This window comes from Labrus mixtus, chromosome 23 (genome assembly GCF_963584025.1).
Source record: "Labrus mixtus chromosome 23, fLabMix1.1, whole genome shotgun sequence".
NCBI lineage: Eukaryota > Metazoa > Chordata > Actinopteri > Labriformes > Labridae > Labrus > Labrus mixtus.
This window is the reverse complement of record NC_083634.1, coordinates 9,284,728-9,309,301: the sequence shown is the minus strand read 5'-3', so window position 1 is coordinate 9,309,301 and position 24,574 is coordinate 9,284,728. Positions and strand designations below refer to the sequence as shown.

At 41.2% G+C, this 24,574-nt stretch overlaps 1 protein-coding gene across 1 annotated transcript; it reads right to left on the bottom strand.

Moving 5' to 3' along the window:
- Positions 1-572: 572 nt before the first annotated feature.
- Positions 573-21,354, bottom strand: acap1 (ArfGAP with coiled-coil, ankyrin repeat and PH domains 1). Its single transcript, XM_061031783.1, has 23 exons — positions 20,771-21,354; positions 17,815-17,872; positions 15,417-15,536; positions 14,756-14,809; positions 14,497-14,555; positions 13,130-13,313; positions 12,386-12,430; positions 12,142-12,237; positions 9,198-9,272; positions 8,947-9,059; positions 8,813-8,864; positions 8,574-8,674; positions 8,329-8,440; positions 7,924-8,141; positions 7,772-7,841; positions 7,501-7,595; positions 5,523-5,716; positions 5,231-5,281; positions 4,879-5,054; positions 4,418-4,527; positions 2,544-2,654; positions 2,398-2,459; positions 573-884 (listed from the first exon to the last, which is right to left on the bottom strand). The coding sequence occupies exons 1-23, from the start codon at positions 20,821-20,823 to the stop codon at positions 787-789; spliced, it is 2,307 nt and encodes a 768-aa protein (XP_060887766.1). The 5' UTR covers positions 20,824-21,354; the 3' UTR covers positions 573-786.
- Between the last annotated feature and the right edge of the window lie 3,220 nt (positions 21,355-24,574).

The following is a 24,574-nucleotide window of genomic DNA, read 5'->3' as shown; positions in this document are numbered from 1 at the left end:
CCACCAGTCATATTTCCAGTCTGGTACAGCACACTGTTATTTGTTATAATGTGATGTTTTGTACTCAATCTTAATTAAAAAGCAGAGTTTAATCATCTAAAATGAACCCTTTATATTGCACTTTTATTTGACACTTTTTCTATTATCATGCAAACTCATTCACAAAATGCTACCGCCCCCTGCTGGGGACAGCAGCACAGTACACTATCATTAACCGTCTAGACTGGTAATTACTGTTCAAAAGATTTTCAAACACTGAAAGTTGTCGTGTTTTTGATGTTTATTTATAACAAAACAAACTGTCAAAAAAAAAAAATGGACATAAGTGATGCAAAGATTCAGATGTTATGTCCATATTCACTTCTCTTTCATGTGACAATTCAACATAGAAATGAGAGAAACATAAAAAATGCCCTTTTGGCTTAAAAAAAAAAAAAAAAAAAGTTAAGATTTAATTAAGAAATGTTGGCAGAGGGTTGGAGTGACCCTCTGCTGCTCATAAAGACGCCTCATGCTGCTCTCATGAAACTTTTCCCCCTCAGACGCGATTGTTCTGCTCTGTCGTGTTTGCACAAAGAATTCACTGTTTGGAGGGATCGTCCTCTCTGAAGTCACCACCAGCTGAGCGATGACTGAACATGTGGCAGGTGGCCAGGGATGACCATGTGTGTTTGTGTCTGCGTGTGTGTGTGTGTGTGTGTGTGTGTGCATGCCTGTGGTTACATTTTTGTCTAGATATGTGTGTGTGTGTTTGAAAGACGGGGATGTGAACAGCGGCGGGGATGACTAAGTTTTGGGGTCTGCACTGCGGCGTTTGAGTTTCTCGGGGTTGTTTGAGGCCATGTGTGAAAAGTCTCGGAAGATGTCGTGGTAGGTTTCATCACCTGAAAGAGAAAGACGAGAAGAAGCCTTAAAAAAAAACTTAAAAGCACACTTTCAAATCATCGTCATCTCTCGATTTGAATTCTTTGCTTTCTTTCCAAGCACATCCTCTGATTTTTATGACACACATCTGCGCTTAAATCCAAACATCTGTCCCCAAAGGCTACAGCATTTTTAAGAGAGGACAATTTAAACGGCTGAAAAAACAATTCCACCTACTATTTCCCCCGAAACACATTTAAAGTTGTAGCCCTTAAAGCGAGAAGCATGCAACTCGAATGAACACACACACAGGCATAAAGGCATGCACATGCACTTTACCTCTGAGTTTGCAGTAGGTGGCACACTGCACAAGCAGATGAGACCAGCCGGACGTCTCGGCATGGCAGAAGGCAAAGAAGACAGACACAATGAGAAAAGCACAGCAAGTCAAATACTGACCAGCAGTTGTTCGGAGCAGACAAAAAAAAAAAAAAAAAAGCATCACATGTTTCCATTCCTTCATGAGCGAAATGTAAACCAAGCACACACCAGCTTTGTCATCTACTCAAAGGACGGTCATGAAAGAATGGATTTTGCAGCTTTAAAAAAGGAGACAAACGCAAACAAAAACCCCACAGCTAACCTCGAGCTCAAGGGCTCCTGGACCTGACTGACAGCATGAGGTTCTTATAAATACACAAAAACATGGAATCTTTCACATAACACCCAGAGTGTAACAGAGTTCAAACTGAGTCACTATTCACAGAATAGCTGGAGAAAAACGTCCTCGAGAACCAAACTCAATGTTGAGTTTATCTTACATAACTGGACTGAAAAGACCATAAAAAAAAACCAGAACACTGTACAAACTGTTTATATAAAATACCCAATATGTACAAAAACAGCCCTAAAAAGGTCTTTTATATAGACGTTTTCTTAAACCTCAGTTTAACAATATCCCACATGTAGCGCTTTATAATTACAAGGGAAGTGGAGATTATGTGGGTTTCAAAGTGCAGCATGATGTGCGTTTGTAATTCAAAGTGCGATAAAGAATGTCCTTCACATATGGTCCCTTTTTTTTGTTTTCAAGATATTGATCCAGAAATCTGTTCAGCGATCATCTTTTACGCTGTGGTACCCTGGTGCTTCTGAAGTTTACAAGACTTGGCTCAAATGCTCTCAACGGCAGTCTCCACTAATCCTCGAAAAGGATGACGCACGTTTCCCTGACTGACACGTGGAAGGCCGGGATTATCTCTCCGCAGATGCTGCAGACAAACATCACAAAAAGCAGCTATTCCTGATGCTTAACCACGTTACCAAACATCTTTTCCCCATTTCGCTTTTAAAAAAAAAACCAAACCATCAGTCTCTTGTCTTGGGATGATTTTCTATGTCACTAATCATTCTGCCCCCCCAGAGCCCAGCCACTGATATGATTCTTTATAGCCTGGAGGCTCTTCCTCGTATGGGCCAGCCCCCCTCCAGTGCCGCCCAATAACACCCCGGATCCCTGACCCCCTGTTTGACCTGATTGGCCAAACGCTCCGTCCATCTCCCTCATCTCCTTATTCATCTTGGCGATCCGGAGCCTGAAAGAGAGAAGGTCAATGAGGAAAGCTGCTTTTTGTAGACTTATGATCCCTGAAGAGGTTTACTCAGTCTGAAATACTCACAAAGTGACGATGTCGGCGTTGGCGTTGTCCACGGCGATAGTAATGGGGTCTTTCTGGTTCTTGTCTCTGGCGTTGTAGTCGGCGCCTCGCTTCAAGAAGAGACAAACCAGCCTGGGACAACAAAAGGTTTGATGAAGAGAGACAGAGTATGTGAGTAAACTGAGGCAAGGCACACATACAGCATGAAAAAAACAAGATCGATTGACAGCTAGGAAAACACAAGATTCCACTGCAAGCTGATTTCAGGAAGTCAGGAACTTTCTCTTGGTTTAAGCAAAGGAACGAGGGAATAAATGTTTCTAGGACATGGAGATTTCTTTCTGTCTTTTTGCAATTGTTGTGGAATCTATCTTTTCATTGGTGTAGTCACGATATATTGATGTTTTGACTTGATGAGTAATGACCGAATAACAGTGATTCAAAGTGAAAGTCCTGATCCAAATCATCATCTTGAACATGTGCTTCCATTCTGAATTTCCCCACAGCACGTTAACGTTAGTTACCGCTCCTTTCCTTAGTTACTGTTGCCGACTTTGTGATATCAGCTGGTATCGTTTTATAGTCCAAAGCATCAATAAAACGTTGTATTGTTGTGAAATATGTGATTTACAACCCAGTAAGTAGTGAGAACACATCTATAGGAGTATGATGTTGTTCCAGCGTGAGTGAAAATTGCATCTCAAAGACCATTACTGTAAAAATAAAGGGGAGTTTTCTTCCTAGATTTGCTCCTCCTTTAGGTTGATTTTGAGTTCTTTTAGTTCAAAATAAGACTCTAAACAATAACAATACATACACACATACATACATACATAACAATAATGAATCCTTGTTCTGATGGGACTGTAAACAAGGTTACGCTGCACACTTGTGCACACTTGTGCTCCAAGGAAGTCTGCAATCTGATCCTGGACGGGGCGAGATAAGATCCGAACTCTGCCTGGACTTTCTGATAGTAGTACAGGTAGGACTCAGTGAAATAATGGTCTGCATGTTATCTGTTTTCTTCCTTTCCGTGAGTCAGACCTGGGCCCATTAGAAAAAAAGATTACTTACTGCTTTAAATCTACAGCAAACAACTTAAGAAGCTGCACAAAGAAGCTTAAAGTTAAGCCTTGAAGTCGAGCGGGAAAAATTCCTAATTTTGGGACTCTTCTGTGTTTTGTCACAATTCCTCACTCCCCTTGTGCTGAAATGCTCCAGTACAAACACTGCACTGTCATTAGAGGAGACAGAGTGGATCTGTTTAGCTGCTTAATGGCTCTGGGCGCCGTGCCCGAAGGCTTAAGTAGATTTTCTTTGAGTGTGTTTGTAACTTGTACTTGACTTTATATTTCCTGACCCGGCAATTCTGCATGAGAACCCAACCCTTTGTCACCAAGTAATTTAGTTAAAAGTAATTTAGTTTGCACTTGTTTGTGTATCTTCTTGTGTGATCTAGTTTGTGGTTTCTGATCAGTCGTTCTCATTGGCCAGATTTATATCTTTAGAACTACGTGGTGTGAAGGTTGTGATGGTGATGGCCTTTTAAAGAAACATCCCCTCTTTTCATTTACCTTTTGTTCGCAACTTTTTTTTTGTCGATGAGCAGGCATTTGATAAAATTGGAGTGTGTGTGTGTGTGTGTGTCTGCAGAGCTATAATTGTGAGGGCCATGGAAAGATATTAACTTTTTGGTAAGAGGACAGATTTTTCACTGTGAGGACAAAGTGCTTTACTTGAAATGTAATGGCCTCCAAAGGTTTCTATCCTTCTCTTGAAGTTTCAGAGGTATTCAGACAAGTGCCAAAATTAGAAAAATAAAACGATATCTATGTTGGTGTTAGTGAGTGTGTGTGTGTGTGTGTGTGTGTGTGTGTGTGTGTTTGTCCTACCCAGTGTGACCGAGGATGGTGGCATGGTGAAGTGGTCCCCTCCCGTTGCTGTCCACCTGGTTGACGTTCGCCCCGTTCTGCAGCAGGAACTCGCAGGCAGCCAGAGCATTCTGGAGGTAGACAAACAAGAACATTTGACATTTACAAATGACTGCATAGTTTGTGAACAACGACATTACAAGCAGAGTGTAATGCTATTGGGAGATTTATTTGGTGTCCGATAATAACCCTCGTTTATGTGTATGGTACAAATGGGTTTGTTGCTGTTTGTGTATAAAGGAAGATTTTGGCCTGACACAGGTTTCAGAAGAGCGATTGACAAATAGAGATGGTGTTAGGATTCATCCTCTTGGGTCCTTAAATATTTGCCATAGTTCATTTTGTAATCTAGCCATTCATTTCTGTTACGTCGGTAAAAACGTCACATTAAAAAAGGTGAATAGAAAAAAAGATCTCCTCACAGCTGAGACGGCCTGTATGAGCGGCGTGCTGGACTCCTCGGCAACATTGACCCAGTTGACGTTGGCTCCGTGGGCCAAAGCGTCGGCCATGACGGGGAAGTTCTGCAGAGCCGCCGAGCGATACAGCAAAGCCCCGGGGTGAAGGCCGCTCAGATCCTCCTCTTCCTCGTCTTCATCTGAAGAAAAAAGAGAGGGGTCGATTTGACACTTTGTATCCTGAATGGTCTCATTTAACAGATATAATGTCGTTTTATCACATTGTTGTATTCTGAAAATCCACGTTAGACACATTTTTCAGACTTGTTTATGGTTACAGTTTCACATGTGGACACAGGAGTGTGTTTTCTCTCACCTTTGTGAATACCTGTGTTGTTCTTTTGGACGATGTCACTGGGGCTCAACCCTGAAGAGAGGAAACAAGAAACACACAATTACTGGATTATCCCTCTCACTGCTATAACTCATACACACTTCAAAAACAGCTGACAAGACCTTTGGCTTCACAACTTCTGCTGGATCACCAAGAGTAGTGTGTCTGTGTTTATATTTAGCTGACATCAGCAGGAAAAATGTGAGTGATTATCTGGACGACGAGATTTTAAAAAAGCCCACATTCCTGATCTCTGCGTCTCAGTAGTGTTTACCTGTGAGTCGAGGCAGAGTGGCTCGGTTCGGTTTGGGTTTGAGTGGCGGCCTCTGCACGGTGCGGTCCTGTGTGGTCGCTCGGTTCCTCCTCCCACTGGACCGCCTCAGCAGGGGGTTCTTGCCAGTCTCAGGCAGCTTCTGGATGAACTTCTTTTCCACGTACTTTGAACGGATCCAAGATTCCTTGTCTCCTCTAAAAAGGGACAGAAAAGAAAGAAAGAAAGAAAGAAAGAAAAAGAAAAGTGGAGGGAATTTGTGTTAATTCATCACTCGTCGTCACTCATTAAACAGGAAAACATACAGAACAAAAGGAGCCGACATGCTGGCTTCACTTGTGCTCAGTTTGACTCAACAGCTTGCTTGTGCAGCTGTGACACAAAAATGCTAACACACGCCCCTGAGGCACTCAGCGTCTCTTAATGAACTCGTAAATTTAGATAACAAGCGCTCTTTCAGGCCTTAAAAGAACTCTTTTCTCAACTGTTTAATTACTTCACACACGCATTTTACGACTTTAAAAAACATCAATCTATCGAAATGTGGAGGCCCATGCAAGACGAGACTGAAGCTCACGCTGCACAAAAGGATGCAGCCTCACAGCGAGTTTCCGGAGGGCGCTTTAGTCACGATGATAACCATCTGTACTTAGTACCTGTCAAACTTCCTGTCTGCTGTGACACAACACGGAGGAGAGAAGAGGAAGTCGAGAGAGAGAGTAGAAAGTGACAAATGAAATCATCTGTAAAAACTTCATAGATGTCATCGAGGGTTAAATGTTTCTAAAACATGTCCACACAAAGAAGCTCTCCTAGACTTTAGTGGAGGAGGAACACATCCAGTCACTGTTCCAGGGTTCAATGTATGTACACATATAACCCCCAGAGGCAGAATTACAGCCTATGCAATGCCATCATGACAACAGCAGGAGGCGATGAAGAGTGTGTTTCAACGTATCATACTTTCATCTGTTGAAAATATATGAAAAGTTTATGCATTAGTATAGGATTAGATGTAAGAAATAATCATAGAAATGGTAAACTTCTACGTTCAGCAGAGACATGTTTACATATTTCACGGCCCCATGGCACATCCTACATTACCTCTTATTCAGAGTTTGAATGGACATCGGCACAAATGAATGTTTATAGCACTTAAAGCCTGGTGTTAAGGACCCTGACTCTTCTCCCAGAGATGAAACTCAGAGTGAAGAATGTGGGTCGGGTCAGACACTATTCTCTGTGGATGTCTAACAACACACTGTTCATGCGAGTGTTTGGAGAGATGGGTGTTAAGGAGGCCTGTTAGGGACACTAACAGAATAATTGCAGACATATCCAGATGTTTTCTCTTTATTATGGGTCCTCCTCTAGAAACATTTCCAACCAAGAGCATCTTTTTTGTTGGACCATGTTTTCTTTCTTCCTGACTCCATGCCCTTGTTTAAGTATGAAGAAACTATTCAGTGTGATTCTAAGATACCGTTGATGACATCATCCGGGTCCCCACAGCCACATACAACTTTTTACAACAGCTTTTAATAAAGACTGTGAATGAGAAGTGTACGTAGCTTCATAGTTTCAAAAGAGAAGCCAATGCAGGAGTGCTGTAAATCTGCAATATTTTGAAAGGCCAGCAGAGGGCGACTAACTGACTCTAATTGTGTGAAACCAGATGAGAAGATCAGACTACTTGAAACTTCATGTATGTAGTTATTACACGTTTCCTTGTTAATTTATGGTCTAAATGGCTTGTTTTCAGTCTCCTCCCAAACAACATAATGTTCATTTTGTAACTGATGGTCCACATAATGGTAAATTAGTGCATGCTTTATGGCATGGCTACATGTAATTGATGAGTCACTTCCACTGGGACCATGTCAACTATGATGGAGGCATATAACAATGCATATCCATCTTGTCATCCAGCTATGATTCCAAAACACTAAGACTAATGTCTGTTGTTGTCGACTGTTCGTACCTGGGACTGGAGGGATGGGGCTTCTTGATGGTGATCTCATCAATCCTGGCCTCGTAGATCCTGTTGATCACCGTGTTTCCCAATTCGCACATCAACTAAAAGAAACAAGGAAATAGGAACAATAGGAACTAGTTTGGGGCTTTATTTATTTTGGAGAATTCATTTTAAGTTGCCTTTTATATAATGCATTGCGTAATCGGTACACCCAGTGGAGCTCTTTGTTTTTGTAATAACAAGGTTGTGCAGCTTCTGCAGTTAACAGGTTAAATACCTTAATGAGCTCAGGCTCCCAGGAGTCCAGAGTGAGGGATCGCACTTTGGAGAAATGGACTCCCAAGCTCCTGTTAGAGGAGAAAAACATTAAAGCTAATGCTTCAAGCCAAGTGTGTGTTTTTCAGCTTGTGTGTGTGTGTGTGTGTGTACCTGTGTATCCCAGAGCAGATGATACAAAGAGTGATGCCCAGGTTGATGGAGGCCCAATCAGGACCGGGCTCCCCGCAGTCGCAGCACTGCTTGTTCCCTGGGATCACCTGAACCTCCTCCAACGCCTTGCAGCCTGTGTTCTCCTGATCCACACCTCCTCCGCCTCCACCCCCGCCTCCTCCCAAAGTGCCCACCGACATCGAGCTGCAACGCTGTCTCTGAAAAACCATGCACACATTCACGTACACACACCAAAGCAGAGAAATGAGGAGACACACAATGGGCAGGTTCTCCTGAATCTCCTCTGATTACACTTCCACTGAAACATGAATAATATAGAAGATAATGTGTGAGAATTATCTGTGTGTGTGTGTGTGTGTGTGTGTGTGTGTGTGTGTGTCTCACCGGGCTGTGGGGGTCCTCTCTGTGCTCCTGAAAGGCCGAGGCGATGCTGTTTTGGACGGCACTGATCCATGCCTGCTGCTGCCTGTCTGAGTCTGCCTGCAACAAACAACACCTACACAAAAACAAACACACACACACAGACAAAAACACCCACTCAAAATTAACATAGACATTTTCTCATAAACTGTCTTCCCTCTTCTTCTGCATGACCGCCCTATCCCCTCTCTCTAGCATGTCACACATACTTTGACGGGGAGACCACTTCAAAACAGAATCGTCTTTCGTTTTCACTGCTGGGCTTGACTGTGCACAGGCGCAAGTCCTCCACCACAACCGTGGGCTGCTCCTGAGAAGAGATGCAAAACAGTGCATGTTATGATGCACGTTCATGTCATTTTTCAGAGAGCTTTGCGTTGTTTGTTTGGTCTTTAAATAGGATTTTATGGGGGGGGGGGGGGGGAAGCTAAATCTATTTCAAACATACCTTGAATTTCTTCTGATACACCAGCTGATTTTTTTGAATTGAAAACCAACGCCTGGGTTTAAGAAAGAAACACAAACAGGCATAAGGTAAAGTAAGGAAAGGTAAGCGAAAACGGAGAATGGGTAAAATTGTACCTGCTCCACGTCTTGAAGGCGTTGCTGGCTCTCTTATAGAGGTATCCCTCCATGGCGATCCCGTTAGCTGCGTCAGCGTTAAAATCCATGATGGAGTCATCGTAGGACACATCCTGCAGATATTAAAGACGTCACGTTGTGTAACCAAAAATGACTGTGGACAGCAGCTTTTCTTTCATTGTGGGTTATACGATTGATCTCTTAGAAGTTTATAATGTGACATTAAATGTTGATTTGGGTGGATATTTGACCTTCTTCTTGATTGCAGCATGTCTTTGCTCCATGTCTCTTTTCTCCCGAGCAGAGTTCAGGACAAACTGTGTGTGCTGCCAGAAAAGAAATACATACAGAGGTTAGTTTAGACACAACTACTGATGTTTATACAGATTATTATTGTGTCCTGTGTCTCTAATAACTTTTTCTTTGGGATACAAACATCAACAGTTGTACAGAACTTTTTGTAGGCCTATGATCTTTGAACCTTTTGGATTCTTTAGTTGATGCTTTTACTAAAGTTCAAGATGCTTCATTAGCATGAATGGTAACAACCGTTGTTGCCAAAGAAACATTTCCTCAAGTTATTTTACTCAAGTTAAGAGAAGCAGGAAGTGTTTAGCCTAATGAGACACCAGCAGGCTAATTACAAACATGTTTAAGCTCTTCTAGACTCTTATTTTGACAGATCTGTTATCATGTAAAAGGTTAAGAAATCTTGATACTGAAACAAAACTAAAAACAAGCTCATTGTTAAAATTAGAAGAGTTTTAGAAATGAAGACTTTCTGCAACTCTCCTACCACCACAGCTAATGGAAAAGTTTTAGAAAAACAGTCCTATGTTTCCTGATTGATTCATCTCTGACACATTGACTTAGAAGTAGAGAGAGGTGTACAAGTTCAGGGTCGTTTGCTCTTCAGGAAACACGAGTTGAACCTCTTCCTACATCCTGTGCCAAACTGAGGAACAACATTGATGTTTTTTTTCTAACGGGGAGTCTGTTTGTATCGCTTATTCTGTCCTTCCCTTTGGCTTCTTCTCTTCCTTCCTGTTGAAACAGGAAGAGCCGTGTCGTGGTTTGATTTGGCAAGTGAACGCTGACAAATTAATTTCCTGTTTTAAAAAACGGACTAAAATATTACTGCTGATGTTCAAGTTAACGCTTCAGAAGAGTTTCACCAGTCTTGACAGCTACGGACCAACACACACACACACACACACACACACACACACACACACACACACACACACACACACACACACACACACACACACACACACACACACACACACACACACACACACACACACACACACACACACACACACACACACACACACACACACACACACACACACACACACACACACACACACACACACACACACACACACACACACACACACACACACACACACACACACACACTGAGCCATTTGAAATGTTTCCTGTCGTCTCTCAGATTTCCTGTCAATCTTGTAACTCCTCTGCTCTGAAGCCAAGAACTCATGACGCAATTTTTAAAAAACAAACAACATTTTGGGTCCTTTTATTCGTCTGTCCTAACCGTACCGAACTACTGTACTTTACCAAGAACAGCTTGTTCTTTATGTTACTTCTCTTTTCCCAAATGAGCTAGGTTGTCAATGTCGGCTTCCCCTTTAAAAAACTTTTTTTTTCATTGAGGACTTTCTGGAGGGGAGGGAATAACAATCATACCTTTCTCAATAGAGAAAAAAAAGTGTACCAAAACGTACTTTTTCATTCCTCCAGCGCCATTATTTCATTTCTTGATGCTCATATGATGTTTAGCAGTCAATTCCAACAATACTTAGGCCTTCTATGTGCTTACAATAATTCAAATCTCCACAGGGTGTGAGGAATATGGTCCTATAGAATTAATATAACTTTGTATTAAAGATTTAAAGATTTATCATTTTGGGCTTTTTATGCCTTCAGTGGAGAGATAGATCAGTGGATAGAGTTGGAAATCAGGGAGAGAGAGAGTGGGGAATGACATGCAGGAAGGAAGCCACAGGTGGGATGTGAACCCGGGCCGCCCGCTTGAGACGACAGTCTCCATATATGGGGCTCGCGCACTAACCACTGCGCCACCAGCGCCCCATAACTTTGTATTAAAGGTTAAGACTTCCTGTATCAAATTTTCAGCTGACATGAGCGACAGTTCTTTAAAATGCCCAAAAAAATGCCATCAACAATGACATGACAAACTTAGAATTTCATCAAACACGGTCTTTGTTTGGAATAGCAGCTTGATGTCTTGACCTTTGAACTTTTAAGTTTATATTAGTTAAATGTTATAAACTTGCTTCTTTCATAAAAAAAAAAAAAAAAACCTACTGTCTCAGGTTTTAAAAGTAATGTAAGCAGTTGACAACATAATCTAAATATTGTTGTTAGATGAGTCAAACATATTTGGAAATATGTTTATCTGTTGATCAATAGCTCTCTCAAGTCCGCAAGCTAACCATGCTACCAGCGCTAGGAGGTGACAAGCCTAGCCTAGCTTAAAGACTGCAAACAGCTGAATAATGTATCCTGCTCTTTTCCAAAATGTTAAAAAAAGACACTAGTAGCTCTTCTTACTTTAAATAATCCGTAACTGGTATATCTGTAAAACTCTGAATAATGCTAGGTTTGCTGTTCCCTCCAGTTTTCAGTCTCTTAGCTAAGCTAAGCTAATAAAATGTCAGTTTTGGTTACATTACAGACTTGAGAGTGGTTATTAATTTGACATCTAGCATTACAATAACTGTCAGCAAAAAATTAAGAAGTATATTTTTAAATTCTTCTACATCGATAGGCTTCTATATTTACTTTCTTAGACTTATACAGCGCACTGTCACAAAGCTAATGTCAAGCTAAGTGTCTTCATCCAGACCAACTGTTATTTGTTTAGCCACAATTTGCACTTATACCATTTCAGTCAGCGGTAGCAGTGTTTGTATTTCACATGATTTGGAGTGCAAATACATTTCTTAAAGATTTATTATTTTGGGCTTTTTATGCCTTCAATGGAGAGATAGATCAGTGGATAGAGTCGGAAATCAGGGAGAGAGAGAGTGGGGAACGACATGCGGGAAAGAGGCCACAGGTGGGATGTGAACCCGGGCCGCCCGCCCGTACATTTCTAACAAAGTAAATAAGATCAATCAGCCACTAACAAGCAGCAGTTACCTCATCATTCAGCTTGCGTCGATACTCGTCCAGCTCAGACAGAGACTGATGGCTGTGATGGAAGAACTGGGCCTGGGCCTCCATCAGGGACAACATCTGATATAAAGTATGAGAGAACATTTAGAGCAGGTTCTTATTAACTTTATAAACAAGCTAATCCATTTTAAATACACTTTTAATGATGTAGACGCCACAATTAACAAAAGAAACAAAATAAACTCAAAGTAGGTCAACATGAACTCACTGCCATCACAATGTCTGTTTTCTTCTTCGCCTCAATGACATTAATCTGAAACAAAAAGAAGCAGTGGTCAGAGACAGCCCTCATGCCTCCACAACCCCTGAGTTTCCAAAAAGAAAACCTCACGGGCCACTGGCCAACCTGCGGGAGCCACAACCACGAGTCTGGAGAGAAGCCCTAAGGCAAACCTGTTATCATTCAAAACAGCAGAGGCACAACAGTAATCAGACGTTCTGTCGTTTCCAGGCTGGTTCAGATAGCTGGGTTCACTGGTTTTGAGACTGGTTTTCCCTGCATGTTTCTCTCTCCAGGGCTTTGAAACGTTTTGACCATATCGTTTAGCGTGCTGCAAAATCTTTGACCTTCTTTGACTTATTGTCTTGCATGCAGGAATAACATACGGGTAACAGGGACACATTAACAGCAACAACCAACAGTCAAGTACAAATAACTTTTCTAATTACTCAGAGGACACACAAAGAGAGTATAGAAAATAAACCAATAAGAACAAAGAACAGCACCAGACCAGGCCCAAAAATAGAAACACTACTAACATCCTGTGCAATGAAATGAAAGTTAAGATGCAGATCATGTCAGATTTATAGAAAGCTAAAAATAGAGCAGGTTGTAGTTTTCTTTACATCTAGAGATCTGAAAATAGCTCAGAATAAAAAAGAAGGCTACTTTAAGTAATAAGACGTTTGAAAAAAAAAAAAGATTCTTTACTAAACCTTGCCCTTTTCTTACCTCGAGGACGTAATCCAGTGCCTCAGAACGAAACGTCCTGCGTGCATTTAGCAGAGCGTTGCTCGCCTCCTCCTGTTCGTGTGGTTTACCTCGCGGGGCCTGAGCGTTCTTCACTAGCGCCCCCTCCAGGCATTCACTGCCACGCTCAAACTCCTTACGCACATCTTTGAAACGACGAACATCTCTGAAAAGCAGGATGTAAAAAAAAGAGGCATGAAATTACTAATACCTTAAGCATTTAACCTTCTTTTGACAGATAAGTAAGGGAAAGGCTAAAGACAGATACTGGGGGATGCATTACAAATAGCGTCCGTTTTATCAGCTAGTTTAGAAGGAAATACCAGTTTGTTGTTAAAAGTTTGGAAATATTTTCTACATTATTGAACTGCAGATTAATGTGCATTAAATAATTTGAAGCAAGTTCCTATTTCCTATCTGTATTTTCTTTGCTGTTTCAATTTTGTGTGAACATTACTTTATATGTAATTTTATGACTAGAGTCCGATAGATTAATATCGGCCAGCCGATAATAAGGGCCGATATTAGCTCATAAAAGGGACTGTCAGTATCGGCTAATTTTATCGCACAAAATATATTTCTAGAATAATTTAGTTTAGTTTACTAGTGTAACACAAATAGCATTTCATTTGAGCTTGACTGTATTACACTAGCAGTTCTCCTTCCCCAGCAGAGGGCGCTCTATGGTTTAACAACAAGCATTATCACTCTCCAGATTGTCAAGCGGTGTTGCGTGTACATGCACAGTTACTTTACAGTTGAGTGACCTCCTGGTATCGGCCGATATATATGTATCTAATTATTTTCTCTACCCAATATCAATATCGTTATCAGCCTCAAAAATTCCATATCGGTCAACCCTAATTATGTAACATTTTAACTACAGCACTGTTGGTTGGGCGCACAGTAAATATACTTGTTGTTGTGTCATTTTTTATGTATTTGTATGTGTTCATTTTGTAGAATTATATTGTTAAATCCAGCTTAAGAAAACAGTATTATCTTCCGTGCACACTTTTTAGCAACTTAATAACCACATTCAGAATGTCTCAGTGGCTAAAAATCCATCTTATCACTGCTGTCACATGCTTTGAGAAATCCTCTCTCTTGTAATCGCTCACATTATTCTCATTCATGAGAGTAAGAACGCAAGACAAGCTACACGGGGAAAGAAAATTAAGGATCACAAGCCTCTAATGGTTTTTTGTTCATGGGCTTAATACGGGCAGAAAGCAGGGGAGTGACTCAGCCTGAAGACTGTAGACTGTAGGGATAATACCAGGGAGAAAAAAACACTGAGACAGATTCAATGAAACAAACAGTAAAGGCCACGGAAACAGCTCACTCACTCTTTGACAAAGTTCTGCAGCTTCGTTTTGACTGACTTCTGTGTGGTCTCAATCACTTCCTACAAGGTGAAAAAAGAGAGACAGATCTATCAGAGCGAGCACAGACGTCTGTTAAATGTCAAAGAGTCTGACAAGCAGTCTGCAGCCTTGTTTTTTAAACACACTGCACCTGATAAGTGGCATGACTGTGAATTAAGATTGTGGTGTAAAAACAGTAAGTCAAAGGTAGACAGATAGACAGACAGGCAGACAGACTCACCCCCTGTGCCTCCAAGATGATAGACAGCTTCTTGGAAAACTTCTCCAAACACTCCTGCAGGACACAGACATCAGACATCAGACTGAAGTTATGAAGGAAAATCCTTTATTGTCTTGTTTTTCTGGCCACTTCCGAAATAAAAGTCATTTTTTTTGCTGTTTTGTTTTGGCTCTTGTTCCCTTAAATCACTGATTAAATTATTCGGCTCTTTGGCTTCTGAATGTAAACTAGCTGGTTGCTAAAAATGTTTGCTAGCCCGTTGTAGCAGTGAACAATGGGCTTTTGTAGTTTGTGTGTGTATGTGTGTGTGTAGGGGGTTGTTACCCTGAATAGATAGGTGAAAGTGAACCAAAATACTAACATTGTGGACCATAAATACCAAATAATGTCAGACTTCTTTTTTTTTTAATGAGCCGACTGCATATTTTTACTAGCACCCATATGCACTCTGTGGAATCCCTAAGTGGACATTAACTGTGGACCTTAAATCCCAAAGGATGAGCTGTCAGATTCTGAATTATAAGTCAGACTGCAGCTTACAAATGAGTCAAATGAATGTAGTAGCTTCCAGATGTAAAGTTAAATCCATGGGTGCAAACATTTCAACAGGAGCCTATAAATAATCGTCACATGATCACATTTACCACTTTCCCACTCTCACCTCCATCATGTTGTCCCCGGAGCAGTTCTGTCCAAGCTCCCGCAGGCCGTTGACGAAGCTCTTGCTCGTCTGGCAGTAGAGTCTGCCCGCCTCCAGCATGGACTGGCATTGTTTCACGAGCTGGATGACAAAGACATGCAGTCAGATTCCTCCTGGATACTCAAGGAGGCACACTCGAAGTGACTAACGGCCGGTTATAACCAGTGTGAATAATTAAACATAATGAGGAGTTATTCCAGGCGTCCTCACATTAGGGCAATAAAACAGCCAGAGTCGGACGTTCTCTAATCGAGCATGCTGAATAAAGCCTCCAGCTTCTGTTAAACGCTGTCTGGAGTTCATTAAAATGAACTGTAGCCAGAACCGTACTGGAACTTACGGGTTAGGCTGTTTTATATCTAGGTCTGATATAACCAATCATTTATTTTTTACATAAACACAAATGTTGTATACATGTAACTGTACACAACACAAGAGTAAGACTTTTTTTTAGAAGTACTTCAAAGTAAAAGATGCTTTTTAGCCTACTGGAGATGTGTTAGCGTACACATGACTAAGCTAACAGTTGCCTTTTAGCATTCAGTCGTTATGGAGAAACATTATCGTTACTTTTGAATCATATTACTGAAAATACAAGAGATTAAAGTCCAAAATGTTGATTTCTTTGCTCTGTTTTTGTTATACATCAACTCCTGACAGAAGTTTTTGTCTTATTAGCCGCTAAATGTCTACTTTAAGTCGGCTATCTGCAAACAAAGCTTGCTAGCCAACATTAGCCTAGAGTGGGGTTTTATCTGGACAGTTTTGAATTGGAGATTAGACAAAAGACAAACAGTGAAAGTGAACCTAAAAGCTGGAGTAGTGTGCTGTTAAGTCTTAATAATGAGAAGAAACAAGTTCTACTTCTACTTCTACTTTTAAAGTTTTGCATACTGCAGAGTCTGTGATCATTGTCTGCGGGTTCCCAACAAGCGAAATCATCTACTGTTAAGACATATTGATCGGTGCAGCTTTAAAATTCTCATCATCTCAAATACGGAAATAAATGCAACTAAATATATAAACTGAACAACTTGAAGTATTGTGTCATGTAGCATGCTATCATAGCAAGGGGTCACTTCAATTACTCGATAAAAATGTCCAGTAGTCCTAAACAGAGACATTTAAACTATTAAGTTTTTTCAGACAGCTATTTGAGAAGCAACAGAGAAACATTTGTTTGAGCTCGAGGGGAAAGTGAGCTAAGGGCCTTAAACCCAGTTAGTCAAGATTTTCTAAATCCCTTCATCTCCCTGCTGCTACACGCAGTGCTTTACAGGGAAAGTTAAATAAACCAGTTTTAACTCAGATTGTAAGATTTCTGCTAAATTTCCATGTTATTTTAAAAGACCATAGAGAGTGACCGCATTTTGACGTTTGCTGGGAATCATGAAGGAACAGAAAAGCAACATGTGACCACTCTGAGCGATGAATAGATCTGAATCACAAACGCCCAATAAGAAAATATCCATTATTGTATCAAAGCAGAACGAACATCAGGTTTCAGGACAATAGGATGGGGAAGCAGAACCTGCTGCTACTTCCTGCTTGCTGTCAGGTAAAAAAATAACCTCAACCACCACTGCCAGCCTCTCACTTCACCTCTTCTTCACATGACACGGGTCCCTGTGTGTGCATGTGAATATATGTGTGTGCATGTGAATATATGTGTGTGCATGTGAATATATGTGTGTGTGTGCATGTGAATATATGTGTGTGTGCATTTGAATGTGTGTGTGTGTGTGTGCATGTGAATATATGTGTGTGTGCATGTGAATATATGTGTGTGCATGTGAATATATGTGTGTGTGCATGTGAATATATGTGTGTGTGCATTTGAATGTGTGTGTGTGTGTGTGTGTGCATGTGAATATGTGTGTGTGTGCATTTGAATATATGTGTGTGTGCATTTGAATGTGTGTGTGTGTGTGCATGTGAATATGTGTGTGTGCATGTGAATGTATGTGTGTGTGCATGTGAATGTATGTGTGTGTGTGCATTTGAATATATGTGTTTATGTGTGTGTGCGTGTGAATGTATGTGTGTGTGCATGTGAATATGTGTGTGTGTGCATGTGAATATGTGTGTGTGCATTTGAATATGTGTGTTTGTGTGTGTGTGCATGTGAATGTATGTGTGTGTGCATGTGAATATATGTGTGTGTGCATGTGAATATATGTGTGTGTGCATTTGAATATATGTGTGTGTGCATTTGAATGTATGTGTGTGTGCATGTGAATGTATGTGTGTGTGCATGTGAATATGTGTGTGTGTGCATGTGGAGGAATCATTTTTGAAAGTAAAGCAGCTCAGTGTGGTTTTATGAACGTGTGTGTAGATGTAGATGCATGTCTCTCACCTTTTCTAATCGTGTCTCAAGTTCACTCACATCACTTTGAACGACCTCGATTTCAGCTCTGAAACACACAAATTACACTTTTTAAAAACGTTTGAGCTTTTCATGCATGAATTATTTTATACATTCACATTTGACCATGACTTATCTCCATAACATATTTCCCAAAGCTTTAAATAACATACATAAATACCACGTAGCAAGTTATATGTTTCTGATGTTTTGATTCTTTAATAAAGGATTTTTACCCCACATTAAATATTGTCCATTTTTTTTTTGTGTTTTCAGCTACTTTTGGGAGCCTGAGATCTTGAGCATCATGACCAAAACAACATCTGACAAGAGCTTAGGTGCACTGTAACAGTGAGCTTGCAGAATGGGCCTTCTTGCCCGTATTGAGGCTGTAAAAGCAAACACCAGCATACTTGTTGCTCAGTAATGTATTAATACACTTTGTTCTGAGGCCAAGAGCCGACCCCCCTCAACTTTGTCTCATACACATATGAACAAAGAAGTCCTGTGCACGGCTAGTTTGTTGGTTTTCGGCCTAGCAGCATCTTTCGTGTCTGTTCACGCTAACAGTTCAAACGCGTGGTTTCCGCTGCCTTCCACCAACAGTACAGAGATACAGAGAGGCAGTAAGAGAGGGAGGAAGACACAAAAAAAAAGGAGGCAAGACTGAGCGGAGAGAGAGTAGAGAGGAGGGCCTGAACAGACAGTTACTGTTTGTGTTTGTGGTGTTTGTTTGTGTCTGAGGTCATGTCCTCTTGAAATACGACCAAATGACAAGAGAGGTTGGGAAACATCAACAGGAGGCCACAGCAGAGGAAGCTAACATATTTCTTTCATTAAACAGATGTTTTCTCTTCATTTTCATCTGAATTAATTTCATGTGTTTCTGATGCATGCGACAGAGGGCCAGAGAGAAAAAACGAAGACAGAGCTGAAGCTGAGTTTCCGCCGTGGTTCTCCCCACAGACAACCCACTTCCTGTCTCTCCTGTTGATCACCTCAGCATCTCGCCTCACTTCCTGTTACCCTCCCACCTCACTGTTACCAAGCAACAGGAGGCAGCACATTTTGAGTGGCTGTCCCGAGCTCGTCTTTCTCTTCTTCTCTTCTGTTTTCCTTGTTGTTCTTATCGGCTGTTCTGCTTATATCATAGAGTGTATAGAAATATGAACAACAAATCTACATATCCTCCTGTTGTATCAATTTGAAGCCAAAAGTCCTGAGCAACAGGTACTGACATTTTGCAAGACTTCCTTTTATGTGCTGCGTTTTTGTCTGCAACGTAAACGCCAGATTTTCTTGGTCCATATACGGGAGTAGCGCCCGTTTAACTATTGAGACTCAGTTCAATTGTAGAATGTGAGTGACATAGCAAATTACACTGACTCACTATCAACTTCCTATCGCTGTCAGATGGGAGGGGGGGGGGGGGTGTCTCCAGAGTCAAGATGTGACGTAAAAAATAAAAAAACGCGGAAGTGTCAAACGAAGTAACAGAGTCAACTATACAACGCTATAATTCGAATATTTGTCTTTATATCAATGCTACGCGTCGTTCAGCATAATCACAATATCAACAAAAGATAAGAACATACTGGCGAACAGAAAACGCTACGCAGCAGTTTAATCACATGCACAGATATCACAGCGGTCACATGCAGACACTCTATATGCACCGTGCAGCAGTCACAGGATATAAACGCCACAGCCCCTCCCACTCGCTCATGGTGAAATCTCCAGATAATATCTTATAATAACTTTCTGGTGGATTCTATTTGATTCTAATCTTTCATTTTAAAGTTTGCTCCTTGTTCCATCTGTTAACATGGAGGAGGCGGGGTTTATGACCTGTGCTGCAGCCAGTCAGCAGGGGGGGGGGGGGGCTTCAAATCTTTTGGCTTCACTTCTTGTGCTCTCCTGCTGTCCATTTTTAAGGCCCAAAGCAGTTTCTCCTCGTCTTCTGTTCTCCTTCTTTGTCTTCTCTGTTTCACTGCGTTTATAATGACTTGTCCCTCCCTCGCTTCTTTCCTTCCCTCTCCCTCTTTCCTTCCTGGCACAAGACCTCTGCGCTGTATCTGCCACTACTCAAACTTTCCACCACTGCACAGGCCTCGCGCACTCACAAGAGAGGGGGAGAAAAAAAGAGGGAGGCTGAGGGATTTGAAACACGCCAAATCAGCTGGTGGGGACGATACCGGCGGCTGTGACTCAGGCAGGAGGCCAAAAACTGTCCGGGGCACACCCAAGTTCTGCCAGCCTCTCTCTCAGCTGCTTGCAAAACCAATTTAGAGACACTTCCCTTTTGATTAGTACACCACATGTTGACTGCGTGTTGAAAGAAAAATGATTGTGGACTCTGTCTCACTACTCTGACAGAGCACTTTATAACCTGAGAGGCTCAATTTAGGTTTAAGGCCTATATGAGCTCTATTCAACTGTAAGTGTGCATGGTGTCAATAAAGTGTTTTTCAAATATCTAACAGAAGCGGGAGCCTAATTTAAGCAACTAACTATAACATTGTAGGCTATATTGAATTCCTATGGCAGTTCTGAACTTCCTGTAGTTGGACGACATATCAAAATGCAGACATCTAGATATGTGGGTTTTTTTTTTTTTTTAGCTCTGCAGGCCTGCATGAATCCCCCTCAGTGACCCTAAAACTAACAGTGACATGACATGGTTTGACCTCAGACCCAGAAACACTGATGAATGTTTCAACACGGACAGAAAGTCGTTGTTCTGCTGTTTTTGAAGCAACTAAAATTGATTTAATGAAACATAAACCTTCAGACTTCAGTCTACATTAAAGTGCCCCACATGTTGCTTTTTGAACGATTTATTCCAGCTCAAAAAAAGGAAATAAACATTTTTTTTATTTTTTAAAACAAAAGTCTTTTTCAGCTGGAAGTCGTTAGTTACTTCCTACACGACAGGTGAAACTCTTACCTGAATCGCGGAGAGTCTTTCAAACACTCCTCGAAGTCCAGCTTGACAGTCATCTTCTGTCCCGTCGAAGTGTCCGAACACTATGAAACTGTATTTCTCTGAATCCTTTCTTCGAGTGGAGTACAGCAAGACCTCGGAAGGCAACACTGTCTTCCTCAGTCTTCCTCAGTTGTGACGCGACACACCGGCTGCTCGGCTCATTCTTGTCATTTCTTTCAGCAGTGTACTTTGTATTCCTCCCACAGCTCCTCCTGTCCACTTTCTCCTCTGTTTAAAGGACACCGTGTGCCTCGACTGAACCTCCTCTGTGTCGCATCCGAGCCTGAAGGCGACCTGTCACCGCTTCTGAATGAACTCAGGGGGATGTTCGCGGCGTTAATACCATTTTTTTTTTTTATCCGGTGACTCAAACGCAACAGGTTGAGGAGAGGATCTTGAAAAGTTTCCTTGGGATGTAAAGTGTCCTAAGTGGCCAACGCGGTTCAATATTCCCAAATGGGAAAGACCAAATCAGATGACAAGCCGGGGAATTGGATGTTTCTTCCCCAGAGTGCCGATTGGAGTACTACTCTCTCTCTCTCTCTCTCTCTCTCTCTCTCTCTCTCTCTCTCTCTCTCTCTCTCTCTCTCTCCTCCACACACACACACACGACGCCGAACCCACCCCCAATGTGTCACATCACATTACTTCCGGGTTTCTTACTCGTGGCATGTTGTGGTTTTGAAGTATCAAACTGCACAACATGAAAGGTTAAGCTACACTAAAAAGCCTCTTATGCACACTCTACACTAAATCTGCCAAGTTGAATTGAATGTTAAATCACCTATAATCTCACCCTATATATTTGATGTGTACTTTAGCAGGATGTGTGCACATTCAGTGTCTCCACTTGTTCTTTGTGGAGTGTGAGTTTCACTGAGCTGTAAACGCTACACATGAAGAGAGACTGGGTGTGTATTCTTGTCTGGCAACCTTGGCTGCTTTGCTATGGTTGAGGTGGGAAGAAAGCTGTGTTATAATGGCACCCTCTGTCAGTGAACCCAATCCTATGGAAGCACATTCCTGCCAAAAGTGGAAGAAAAAAAAAAAAGACTTTAAATTAGAATACTAAGTAATATTTTGTATTAAATAAGTCAAAATGATGGCATACTAAGGCAAATATTAGGAAGTTTACATTTTGAAAAACCAAGTGAGGTAATGACTTAGAAAGTGAGGTAGCAAATCTAAAACATTGATTAAAAAAGACTTGTGGGAGTAGTTGGAAAAGTGGAGCCAATAAGAACGGTGTTCCTTCTAATGGCCAGAAGGGGAAAGATGTTAGGAGTATTCATAAAGGACTTAGGGAAAGGCGATCTCGTTGCTCTGACAATCCGACCACATTTCCACTAGGTGGCGTCATTAAATGCGTCGGAGGTTAATGACGTGGGTCTGCTGTGGTGAAACTACAATGTTCAGAAAATGGACTACTAAAAGCGCATCGAAAAAACTTTCTTCTGTGCGTTATTACCGGTGAAATAATCCTAATTACCACAAGGTTGGGATTCATATAAAAGCAATATAGACTACCAGACTACAAGTAACAAAAGTGAAACCATCAGCTTCCTGTCTACTCAGAAATCAGTCTCTCAGCTTGAGTTTATGAGCTATATTTACTAAACAAACTCTGTAGTATGGAAGCATAGCATACATGTACACTTGCAAGAATATGCCCTCTTAGTCTCTAAGGTTTCATGGCAGAGATTGTTACTGTATAACACGTTATTCCCAATTACACAAACCAAACCTTTAGTCCATACATCTGCCCCCCCCCCCTCACCCCCCAAAAAAGATGGTGACAGCCAAACAAGGCTTCAAAATGCTAGTTCACTGACCAACCAAAGCCATACGTTCACTTCTTATATATATATATATATATTTTTTTTTACTGTTGAATGTCAAAACGATGACCATGGAGGAATTATTTTTAGACAAGAAAGATTAAAAAAAACGATTTTAAGTCAAAACTAATAATTATTTTTGAACAAAATTATTTGGAATATATTCATTAAGACTCCCTAATCAAAAATCCCCAAAATACTTCATCATTACAAGACCTAATTCAATAAGTTTAAATACCAAGTCAAGACTTCCTAAGTACCTCTTATAAATGTCCAGTCAAACCTAAGACCTAACAAATCAAAATCTGACATAATCAGCCTACATCAGGAATAAGACTTAATAAATAAAAAATATGAATGGTAGTTTTAGTTTTTACACTCATGGGCTTCCATACTTTACAGTTTTTACAAAACGTCAAAACAACATTTACAAGGTGTTTGTTGGGCAACATTAACTAACAGATTTGCACGTTGTCATCATCCCCACAGACTGCAGTCAGACACTGTAAAGCCTGTGGTTGACTGCTGCTGAGCTTAGTGTAATTACAGCTGCTCCACAGGCTTGTTTGTCTGAGCTTGTGTGTGTTGTAATGCACAAGCGTAATTGAATTCATATCGATCAAGCGATCAGGTGATGTGTGTAGCCCCCTCTGCTGATTAGAAACCTTCACTGCACACTGACTGCTCATCTAGAAACAATGTGACGCTTCACTTTATTTCCACCTTCTTCAGTTGTTTCCTTGTGAGTCTATCTGCGGAGGCTGAACGAGGCGTGATGCCTTCACTGACAACCTCATTGAGCATGCTATTTCTGTCTGTGTGCCAGTGAGTAAAACATCTCACATACCTCTTCATAGACGTCACAGAAAGGGCGTAGCTAATGGGTCTGTTGTGTTGCTAAGTTGCCTCATCAAAACAAATAGTTTAAGGATTTCCTCAGAAGACGACGAGAAAACCTGTATTTAATATGATGCCATTCACAAAGTCCCGTGGGAATATTATTCTGATTGCCAAGTTAAACAGGTTTAAAAAGATACAAATATCCACGAGTTGTACAAACAAGCTGTTGCTCTCTTGATGGTAACAGCGAAGGATCTCAGAAATACTTTTTACTTTGTCCTTCCCCGAGCTGCCCTTATACATGAGCGCTCTAACGTAAAGCTTTTCTCTTAGAGCGCGCTGGAGCGTCAAAGCGCAGCGCTGCGCCAAAAACACAAACACATGGGGGGGGGGGGGGCGTGTGCGTAAACGGCGCACAAAACAGCGCAGCAGAAAGACACACTGAGGAACGACAGAGGGTGCTGAGAGAAAAAAAAAGAGAGAAAACGGTTGTCAGGCTATGCAAAACTTGGCAGCTCGACAGGTTCTTATTTGCCTGTGACAGGAGATTCCCTACGCATCTGTCCAGGTGTCAAACTACACACAATATCGAGACTCGTGCGTTTTTCAAAATAAAACCACGGCATAGTCTCACAGCAACACCGAAATGCCTGAAAACAATGCATGCTGTATTACGAGGCAATGGGTTATTATAACGAACTTTGCACGTTGATTCCTCTACTTCCACATACCTGAGTGTGTTGTTGTGGCACGGACACACATCCAATTCAACTGTAGCCTAGATCACCACTCAAACGTTAAACCTCCACAGAAGCAACATACTTGAGTTATATGTTTGAAAAGAGGAAGTTAGACAAAAAGTAACATCTCTATTGTCTAAACAACCCATAATGTGCTGTATCAACCTGACAGTATTCTTTTGAATGTTTAATAGGCCAAATAAATACAAGTTTATGTTGGTCCCTATTATCTCTTTTACCAAACAAAAATCTTTTAAAATACTCCTGAATATTCAAACATCAGAATATTAGGGTCTTTCAGGGAATTGGTTTCCAATCTCCATCTGGCCTAATTTCCAATCTTGATT